This window comes from Pavona decussata, unplaced genomic scaffold (genome assembly GCF_977016875.1).
Source record: "Pavona decussata unplaced genomic scaffold, jaPavDecu1.1 SCAFFOLD_381, whole genome shotgun sequence".
Classification (NCBI taxonomy): Eukaryota; Metazoa; Cnidaria; class Anthozoa; order Scleractinia; family Agariciidae; genus Pavona; species Pavona decussata.
Genome location: NW_028145755.1, coordinates 1,212,245 through 1,223,327, shown reverse-complemented (window position 1 = coordinate 1,223,327; position 11,083 = coordinate 1,212,245). Strand labels below are relative to the sequence as shown.

Here is an 11,083-nt window from a genome sequence, read left to right as displayed (position 1 = left end):
AAATAACCACACGCCAGGCTGAGCAGAGCAGAAGTACTGAACCAAAATCGTTTGGTTTTTGATTAATATACAATTAACTATAGCACAATTTCATTCACCTAGACGGCCACAATGAGTAAACACCGACTGATGAAAAATTACAAACGCAAGCTGGAGACAATTTTATCTCTGTGGTTTTAATATCCTGTTTGCATACATAATTTCAGACAATTATTTTATTTTAATGTCAATTATGTGTGGGTTCGTCTCGCACTATACACACGGTGACAAACATTATATGCAAAGTTCGTTCTACTTAGAAAACAGAGCAAGAAAATTACTCTTTAGCAGGTGACGGTGTCGCGTTACCGCCCACGACATTATTGTGAAGACACTTTCTTGTAGTCACTTTATCTTTAAGATGTTAAAGCTAAAGGTGCTCACATAATACAAATTAAAAATAATTACACTGGTTCGCTTTTACACTGTAGTTCATTGAAAAAGATAAAGAAAATTTCAATGCCATTTTTGGCTGCCGAAGGAAGCCTTATTTTACAATGCAGTCTTTTTTTTGGAGAATGTTTTGACCAACCTCGTTCCCAGGAACCCTGGGAACGAGGTTGTGTTTCCCAGCACCCAATTTGTTCTCATAGCATTGCATATGGAGTTGAGTGCGCCTTCATTCTCTCTTGGCGCGGGTCTAAACTGATAATAAAGGTAAAAATAATAAAAAGGTCCTTGAAAACTAAACGTTATTTGAAAAAAAAAAATACAAACAGCGGTGATAAACATAATAAACTTGCGCATTTTATATAACTTGACGTTTCGTATGCTAGTCAACATACATTTTCAAAAGTCACCGTTAGAATTTATTTCGATATTTTAGCATCGCGCAAAAGTAATAATCACTGTAAAATAAAGGAAACTTTGGTAAGTCAAGAACTAAAGCCAGCTTTTAATGTCAACGTCAGCTCAGCAGCGAGAAGCTGATGCTTTATTAATTAGCTGGAGCCTTTTTATAGATTCATTGTTAAGATTACTTTTCTTAATCTCGATTCCAGATCCCCTTTTCACTATTATATATATATTATTAAAAGTTTAAAGAAAACGACAAAACTTTTACGTTGCAAAAGTTGTAAGTTGAAAAAACATTATAACGGTCACTTTTGAAAACGTAAGTTGACTGGCATACGAAATGTCAAGTTATATAAAATGCGCAAGTTTATTATGTTTATCAACGCTGTTTGCTTTTTATTTCTGATCAAGCTACGATGGCCCAAGAACAAAAGTCTTTATAAACGCTATTTGTTTCAAGATATGTTTTCAAGCGCTTAGCACTGGTTGCAGGTTTCTTCTAATTTATTTTTCAAACAATCTAATAATTTTGAATGATTCATTGTGATTTTTAATGATTCCACGATCAAGATATAATCAATGCAAAACAAACATTTTTTCTCTTGAAATTCAAGGAGGGACACGCGAATCGCCGAAAGCGTGGACTCGCGTGGCGTGAAGCGCTGCGGAAAGCGTGGATTCTCGCGCGCGAGCCCCGGCATGTCTTTCGTGGGTTTCTTCCCAGGTTCACTTGTCTCGTTCCAGAATTTTTGTTCGAGGAACCCGCGCGTGTGTTCGCCGCATGTTCCTATGTCGGACGAACGAACATTAAAACATACATACAAAGTACATAGATAATTTATTTGGTAAAGCAGGTTGGGGAGTTGGCAAGACATTTAGTTCTGATGTGGACCTGCACTATCTCAAGTGATTAATTAATAGACACCTAAATATTAAATGACAATGCATAAATAGATAATGATAGCTAAAATAGATAAGTATTCAAAAGTCAACATTAAAAGGTCTAAAGACTTGTTGGAAATGCTGCAGGAAGCTTTAGAAAAACAGCTTGTGTTGTAGTCTATCAAGACCTAAGTCGACTCCAATATATTTTTACAGCATTCCACACAGTGCAAATTGCACTACACAGACCTGAGTCAACGTTATTCAAAGCCTATTTACTTTTGTTTGCCAGCAAATTCAAGCAAACGTTCTCCTGTTAAGCGGTACAGCCGCCATTCGTCCAGACACACAGCGCCCAGTTTGTCATAAAAATCCGTAGCAATTTTGTTCCAGTGTAAAACATTCCAATCCACTCGGGCGCACCCCCTCTCAACAGCAATCTGAAATCACAAAACGATATGAACCTCACACCCTCGATGAAAGTGAAAGCGGGCGAAATCGGTGCGGGCAACGATGATGCGAGCGAAAGCTTTTCGGAATAGGCCATTTCCGAGTTACTTTGAACCTCATTATAAAAGCGAGGCTAAGTGCAAAGTTTTTATATGAAAATTAGTTTTCATTCATATGCAAACAAAGTATTTTTCGTCTGAAAAGCTTTGCACTTAACCTCGCTTTCATAATGAGGTTCACAGCAATAGACTACTGACATGCGTTGTAGAACTGATACGTTAAGAGCACAGGCTTACTATCCTCTGTGTGTGGTGGACAGTGCTATGTCGGTTGTAAAATAAGCTTTTCTGAAGACGATATTTAGGACTTTTTAAACAGATCAATAGTCAAATATAAACGCTCTAAAATATGCACACGATTTAGCACTTTTGATTTGAAGCTAGTGAGAGCGGTTTTACAAACATGTGTTCATATGAATTTTATATATCTTACTTTCATCTCTTCATCTCTATGGGTATATTACATAATGACCAGAGCACTGCACTGGCATCGCAGAGGTCATGGGTTCGGAGCCCAATCAAGCCTGAATTTTTTCCAGGCTTTCTTTATGCAACCGCTTTAGTTGAACTAAGTTGCATACTCATAACTGTGATGGTCTCTTATTTATTAATTCTATTCACTTCCAGCTAAGCTTACCTCAGAAACTTTCTTTAACAGTGCTTTCCCAATTCCTTTTCCTATTTTAGTAAAACAATAATAAAATAATAACTTCCTTAAGTTCTGGAGTGCCTTAGACAATAAGGTAGTTGTATAGAGTGTGTGCACGACGGCCATGTTGGAGGACCGAAACAATACAATGATTTTCCTTTGGGAAATATATTCTATTTTTATGCAAACATCTTCTATTGTTTTAGTCCTCCAACATGGCCGCCGTGCACACACTCTATTGGTAGTTGCTTGACACCCTAGTTAAAGAAAAACTCAGTTGCCCCGGTGCTAATTCTAATGCCATAGGTATCTCAGATACATGTATATCATATAGCAAATTGACCTGTGGACAAGAAAAGCTAAGGGTACCGTATTAAAGTTCTTGTTTACTAGCCTTCCATTATTCATCTTCTTGTATCTTATCATTCTCTCACTAAAACTCTGCTCAGCCAAAAGAAATTGGCTAATGTGAGGGGCCCCTCAGAGATTTCAATTCAATTCAATTCAATTCGTTTATTTTGCCATTAACCAAAAAATACAACATAAATACATTATAGACGACACACAACATTCTTACTATTACAATGTTCATACTTAACTATTTACAATATTAAATTTGTTAAAGGCTAGGAAAACTATATAGAAGCCGGGGGCTTATTTGGTACATAACAAGGTGCGGAGACAAACTCTAACCACTTACTACTATACCTTAAAATTGAAATTGAAGGGCTGAGAGCATAACCGACCTAAAGTACTTTTTTGATTGCTTTTCGTTGTTTTAGCTCAGCTTCACCAGAGTTTTTGCATCAGGCCTTGAGTTCCTTCAGGAAACCTTACTCCAATATTTTATCCACTGCTTTGTGCTTTGTTTTGTGATAAAAAACAGAAATCTTGCCCATAATCATAGGTTTTTATTGCAAACAAAGGTCAAAGCAGCAGATAAAATATTTGAGGCAAAGTTTTCTGAAAGGAATTCAAGGCCGCATGCAAAAGCTCTGGTGAATCTGAGCTTAAACAACAAATTTGAACAATCTGAAAAGTCTGTTAGGTTGGTTATGCTCTCCGAGCCCTTCAATTGTTTTGATAAAATATTACTAAACAAATCTAAATTTCATACATGGATCATGTTATAAATGTCCATCAAATACACGAAATACCTCTGGAAGCAGGCTCGACATATAGGTCTTCCATAAACAGAGCTCGTCCCCTCCACGTAGAATAGCACTGGTAATATATTGCATAGCCAACTGCCCTTGTTTTTGGTAAAGAATGATTTTCTTTGGAAAACTGAAGCTCTTCTGCCATCACACATCCAAACCATGGATTTTCTCCAAAACCATCCCTCAGCATTTCTGCAAGTTTTAAAAGGAGGTGTTCAGCAAACAAGCAAGTAAACAATCAGGGGGGAGCAGTGAGAGCACTCGCCTCTCGCCAAAGTGGCCCAGGTTCGATTCCCAGACTCAGTGGGTTGAGTTTGCTGTTGGCTCTTGTCCTTGCTCTGAGATTGAAAAGTTTTCTCCAGGTACTCTAGCTAGTTTTCCCTAGTTCTCAGAAATAAACATTTTCAAATTCTATATATTTGGATCCAGAATTCATGGACTACATGTTTGTTAGCAGCCTGTGAACAGGCTCTTGAGTGGGTTATAGAGCAGAGAGAAAACCCAGTCAGCAGAGCGGGCCAAGCTTGGTCTGGGGACAAGCTATATCCCACTTGGGAGCCTGTTCATAGGCTAAGGCTAGTTTGTTAGTCAGAGCCACCCTTGTTAAAAACAAGGTCTGTTTATCTATTTTTATTTATTTACCTTTCATATAAGTGACAGTTACAAAATGCCAGGAAAGGCTCCCTTGTGAAATACATCTAGGAATTCCTAGGAATTCCTAGGAATTCCTAGGACTTGAATTTTTTCTTAGGAATTCCTAGGAATTCCTAAGAATTCCCAGGAATCAAAGGTGTGAATTTTCACGGTAAATTCGGACTTGGAATTCCTAGTTTAATCAGTTTTTGTTATGAATTCCCAGAAATTCCCAGTTTATATAAAATAGTACTTGGAATTCCTAGGAATTCCAAGTGTGTAGTAACCAATAAGCATCCAACAATTATGCTGGCTAATACCCAAACATTCTCAGAAATTCCTAGGAATTTTAAATGAATTTCTGGGATTTTTTGGGAATGTAATAGGAATACTTAGGAATGACTGGTTTTCTAATCTCAGGACCTGACATCACAGTGATGGTCTTAAAGTGATGTTCTAAAAGCATCATTGGTTAAGTTTTAAATTAAGTACTTATCTTATGAAACGACTGGGTTTTCAAAAGTGCAAAAAATTTTTATTTGCAAATCATAACTAAAATACTACTGCATATTCATTTTTTTGTCATGAAGAGAATATATGAAAAATTAAAACCATGCAATTTGAATATAAAAGACAATTAACAGGATATGTAAAATTCTCTCTAACCCAGGGGACTCTTAATTTCCTACTCCAGAAACTGTGACAGGACTAGTATGGGTAAGGAATGCCTTTCAGATTCTCCCTTAGCTTCTTTGTCGCAATGCTACAGTCTTTTCCTCTACCATGTCAAGGCCTAACAGGACTCATCTCCTCGCTGTACAATAATTATTTGAAAACCCTTATGCCTGCCTTTCTATGTGGGTTATATTTTTGTTACCTTCCAGTGTTACCAAGGGCTTGCCACAAAAATTAAACCAGAAGGAAAATGAATTATGATATTATTATTTGTTCTCCATAAACTAAGGCCCTGTTCAGACTAGGTGCCCGAATTGCCAGGGCACTGTGCCCAGGCACTAAGAAGGACGTTGTTCAGACTACTTGGTGCCCAAGGAGCAGTCATTTTCTCCTTCGTCAATTAAGCACCTGCCATTTTGTTTGCTGTATCATAGGGAAGCATGAGGAAAAAACGTGGGAACTGACAAAATCCTGTCAAGGCCAGTGCCCGTGCCCAGGAATGGGGCCCGGGTACTACCCTTGGAGGCAGTGCCCATGCACGGGCACGGTGCCCACTGAAGCTCTGTTCAGACTAGTGCCCGTGCCCGGGAACCAGCACCTAGTCTGAAAGGGGCCTAAATGTCAGAGTGGTTAATAAATCATGTAATCTTAAATAATTATTATTCTGCTTTTGTTATTGTTTTTTTTTTTACTCAGAACTGTTTAATGTCTGAAAGTGAATTTTAAGACATTTGAGGGATTATTTTAGGATCACATTTATTACAGACATTAAAAAAATAAAATAAAATAATCAGGTGACCATGATTATCCTACATTTGCTGCTCACCATTCCCCATTTCAAAGTAAAGTAGAGTAGTTTTAACCTAGCATCAAAGGCTAGTCTTTATTTTAGATGAGTGGATCTTCGTTTTAGATCAGAGGGTCTGTGGTCTTCGGTCTTTGCTTTAGAAACACCTATTATTTTGCATTATTCTCAATCCATCTCTTTACTAATTCTTTTTGACAATTGTAAATCTGGATCTTACATTTGCCATTTGTAGTAAATGTGAACCTAAATCTCTCTCTTTTATCACCAATAATTTAACTAAAGTAAGGCTTGCAAAAATGAGCAGAAATTCCTGGCTAATGACTTTTATTTTCAAATGTAATTTTGGCACCATTTGTTCCCATTAGTGGGGGGCTTGCAACAAAATGTTATGGCACATCATGGTAATAGTCATTAAATAAAGGTAATTTACCTTCCTCAGTGAGTTTGACTATCGATTCTGGTTCCTTCTCATACACAGCTAATTCCTGGAAAACCAAACACAATTTTGTAAACCAATTCACATGCCCTGACTCAACCTCAAATATTTAGTACCAATAATTTCTTTTGATTTTACTCCTATCAGTCAATAGTGGTCAAGGTGTTGAAAAGACAGACTGAATTGAAATCAGAAGACCTCATTCACACCTCTGCATCATTACATTTGTAGAACTCCTAATTTAAATTGCAAAAGGAAACAAAAAATAGTTCAAGTTATTGGGGGGGGGGGGGGGAGCCTGGGAGGTCTTACAAACAAATCCCTTCCATGGGGAAGGTATGGATATTTGTCTGGAATGACACATTTTCTGGAAGGAAAGAGGAGTGGTACCAGGGTGGGGGTTACATTTGGCAATTATATGCACAATTTGGCCCCACATCTAGATTTCTTGACGAGCTCACAATGTTCTTTTAGCTCTACTGGTAGACTATCCAGAAAAAAAAACTCTGAAAGCAATGGCCAGTACACAGCCTCACCGTATGGCCAGTAGCTAACTCATGCACCCAATCATAACCAAGGCAGTGGCAGCCATGGACAGCTGGATAGGGGTGGGCGGCCCGCTTCCCAAAACCATTCCCCTTTTTATGACCAAACTCTGCGATTTTCCCTACCCTAATTATTACCTGACCAAAAAATTGGAAACCCTATTTATGACCTGACAGTGTCTGGCCAACTTCAGTTCAAAAACCCCTGGAGCCCAGCGCGTGACAAGCTGTTGCGGCACGTTCACAGTTGCTGTAAACATCATGATGAAGAAGTAGCTTCTTCTAAAAAAAAATGAATTCAAGACTAGAGTGCAAAAATCGATACCCTCCTTATTACCAAAATGGTGGCAAAATGGCTAAAATCGATACCCTATATTTTATGAAAAAACGGCTGAAAAACCATACCCTTTGGGGCCGCACATACCTATATAGCCCATATAAGGAAGTAACCCCCCCCCCCCCCCCCCCCCACCCAGGTACCATGCCCACACTATCCATGTGGTATCTGTGGCTGGGACTGTTCAACAGTCTCGGCAATGGTGTGAAGATGTGGATCGCCTAAATTAACGACAACTGAAAGGTGTCATAAAGAAACCTACACAGTCTACCCAACAACCTGCAACAAATTATGGTCATTAGGAACTATTGATGCAAATACAGCAAACCTCAAAATGCGTGTGGCCATTAGCTGTTTGTATGCCACATATGTTGGGTGGCTATTCTCACAAAGACCCCTCCCACTCCCCCACCAAGCTCTAACGTAACCCTTGGCCCTCCATACCAAAGTTCAATGAAAGGCTAATTATTTTCAATCAAACAAAAGGAAAAAAAATAGGTAAATAGCAACCCATGTAAAAAGTATACAGTCAACTCTCTCACAACGACCACTTCTCGTAAGCGACCACCTCCCGTAAGTGACCACTTTGTAAACGACCGTTTTGTTTCTCAGTTAAATACTGTTTCAAGAGCTCTCTCGTAAGCTCCCACCACTCAAATTTCTTAACGGACCGTGACCACTTTTTAATATTTGGTATGAACAAACTGAGCATCAGAGACACCTGAGAATTTCTAAGAGGAAAGAAATATCTAAAAAGCGAGACATGAGCGACCTCGTGCGTACCTTAATCATTCGTAAAACATCTGGGATATCCTCTGCTACAGCGTCTCGTACTCCCCAATTTGTCATGTTTGAGCTATCCATAGTGCTAGTAAAACGAAATTTCTATCAAGCAACTGTTGGAGAAGATCCTTCGCCCGGCTCCTGCAGCACAATGAATTGTCTCTTGACTATGAAAGCCGAGGAGGGACTTCCGACTTCCGACTTCGGACTTCCGACTTCGGACTTCCGACTTCTGACTTCTGACTTCCGACTTCCGACTTCCGACTTCCGACTTCCAACTTCCGACTTCCGACTTCCGACTTCCGACTTCCGACTTCTTTTTTTACCTTTTTTTTTTTTACATTTTTTTTATTTACTTATTTATTTTTTTTATTTATTTTTATTTTTTTGAAATAAACTCTAGTGAGCAGCATACAGCAACAGATCTAGTCAACTTCTATATTATCTCCTACCGGTTTCGTCTGATAACACAGACTTCGTCAGGGAGTTAATCATTGTAGCACAAATCACGTTCCAACAAGGGTGTGAACAGCGAAAAATCACCCAAAAAGGATTACGTGCAGGATATGACGGAAATCCTGCGTGACGCTGAAGATGCGCAAAATATCTTGAAAAAAGTATCTTGGTACACATATTTATTCTCAATCCATTAATCTACAATCGGATAAAAAAATAAATAAAAATAATAAATAAATAAAAAGGAGAAGAAGAAGAAGAAGAAGAAGAAGAAGAGGAAGAAGAAGAAGAAGAAGAAGAAGAAGAAGAAGAAGAAGAAGAAGAAGAAGAAGAAGAAGAAGAAGAAGAAGAAGAAGAAGAAAGAAACGGTTCGTCGACAGATGTGTGTTAGTAACATGCCAGTGCAAAACTATTTACTTGGCTTTCCAAATAATTTTTTTTCCGATATTTTTTACCTTCTTTGTCCTCTACGGTCGATATACTCGATCTTACTTTTTTCTCAACACAGAGTCCCGGCACAGACTTTGAAAAATTCCTCACGATCTTTACAAGTCACAACACCTTTTTAATGATTACTGGTGTGTTAGTCACCTCATAACTCCAGTCTCATGTGAATCATGTATAAAATAGTTTTCATCGCCAGCCATGCAGCATTAAGCGTGAGAAAATGACACTCCACCGTCCAATAACCAACTGTGAATCACCTGAATCGAGTAAAACTTGTTGCATTCTTCTGTTCTTTGCCAATAGCAATAGAAACCTTGAACAAGAAGCGCGAAAAATAATCTCCTATGGAATATATTGTCCGAAATTTTTTTCTCAAGCGCTCGGAGGCTAAAACAACCGGCTGAGTTTCACTAGCGCTTTGCTATCAGGTTAATATGGTGTACAAGTTTGAGTTTTGTCGATCAGTTTAGAGTCGAGCCGAGAAAACATGGATTTCACAGATGAGTACGAGGAAAGCAAAAGGCGGTAAGTTGCTTCGTGTTTGTCCACTTTAACGATGCCGGCAGCCGTTTTGTCTCAACGAAATACTTCTTTCTGATTGAAAAATCTTCGATCAAGTTTCCTGAAACCAACTGATTAGTTTAAATTCACTAGGTTAACTTTTGAAGTATTCTGAGGGTAAAGATCAGTTGCGGATTAGTGGGATTCCTTACACTTTAGGCTCAAAGCATTTAAGATCATTTGCAACGCTAGTTGTAGCAGCTCAGTTCCGAACGAGATCTTCAGCGGTTTATTAAGAAAATAATGATTACGATTATGCAGCGATCAATTCAGCTGTTTGGGACCAGTCGATTCTTCGAATTGTGATTAGTATAGCTAGACGATTCACCAAATGAATACTGGAAAGAAACAATGATTGAGCAATGAACTAAATATTGCAATATAATTTGACTGATTGATTTGCTGGCTGACGAAGAGTGGGACAAGGTCAGCTAGCATTTTCGTAAAGCGAATAGCAGCTCGTAAATTCGGGAAATATAATTCGGTTCCGTAAAACTTTCTGCAGCTTAGATTTTTCCCCGAGGGGGGGGGGGGGATCCTATATAAAAGTGAGGGGTGATCATTGGAAATTTTGAAAAGAACCCCTAAAAGGTACCAGAATTCTGTTTTGTGGGCGTGGCCTGAACAAATTTTTTGGCTTAATACCCTAAAAGGTACCACCATACGTCTGACGGAAGTCAAATTAAATTTTAACACCTTAAGGGGTACCAAACCACCAATTTTAACCCCTAAAAGGTACGACGATCACCCTCGTCACTTTTAAATTGGAGTCTTGCCTTCTCCCCGGACTGTTTTGATCTTACACAAATATGCCTTTAAAAGGCCATTAAACAATCTGAAAAAAACAGAAGACAGTGTAGTATTGTAAGTATTTTGCTTAAATGTTCTCGTTGGGTGTCAATGCTTTTTAGTATTTTTATTCAGACCCAACACCTTAATTCAGTCTTTTCCCTTTTTGATTCCAAAAAGACAAACATTTTCATCTTACTTCAGACCGCAAGATGCTGCATGGAATCAGTCCTTTTATTTCATATAACAAGGCCTCAAAAAACCACACCCTCTGGGGTCAGGTACAAACCCACACAGATTGTATGGGGGAGTACCTCTTACTCTGCTCTTTATTTCACACTTTCTGTGGTTCATTTTGTTATTTCATTGCTCTTGTTGCGTCTACCTTGGAGGTATTAAGATGCCAATTTAGGTAACTTACTTTATGACTTATTCTTATTGAAAATTTGTTATAATTCTGATTTTTCAGGCGTATGCCCAACAGCGACCACGACGCAGAGAGAGAAAGAAGGCTCAACGCGAACATGATCGAACGCAGAAGAATGCAGAACATTAATTCAGGTTTTACAAGCTTGAAAA

General features: G+C 38.5%; 1 protein-coding gene across 1 annotated transcript; it reads right to left on the bottom strand.

Annotated features, from left to right (window-relative positions):
* Positions 1–1,653: 1,653 nt before the first annotated feature.
* Positions 1,654–8,448, bottom strand: LOC146452004 (thialysine N-epsilon-acetyltransferase-like). The gene is made up of 5 exons (XM_085098276.1): positions 8,252–8,448; positions 6,581–6,635; positions 4,032–4,226; positions 2,863–2,903; positions 1,654–2,156 (listed from the first exon to the last, which is right to left on the bottom strand). The coding sequence occupies exons 1-5, from the start codon at positions 8,330–8,332 to the stop codon at positions 1,992–1,994; spliced, it is 537 nt and encodes a 178-aa protein (XP_084954402.1). The 5' UTR covers positions 8,333–8,448; the 3' UTR covers positions 1,654–1,991.
* Between the last annotated feature and the right edge of the window lie 2,635 nt (positions 8,449–11,083).

What these genes read in the sequence shown, in the direction of transcription:
- LOC146452004 (XM_085098276.1), bottom strand. Translation starts at nt 8,332, where the DNA reads ATGGATAGCTCAAACATGACAAATTGGGGAGTACGAGACGCTGTAGCA. An exon ending in AGTCAAACTCACTGAGGAAG is followed by an intron (nt 4,227 to 6,580) that starts GTAAATTACCTT and finishes TAAAACTTGCAG; the next exon opens with AAATGCTGAGGGATGGTTTT. An exon ending in TGTTAAAGAAAGTTTCTGAG is followed by an intron (nt 2,157 to 2,862) that starts GTAAGCTTAGCT and finishes TTGTGATTTCAG; the next exon opens with ATTGCTGTTGAGAGGGGGTG.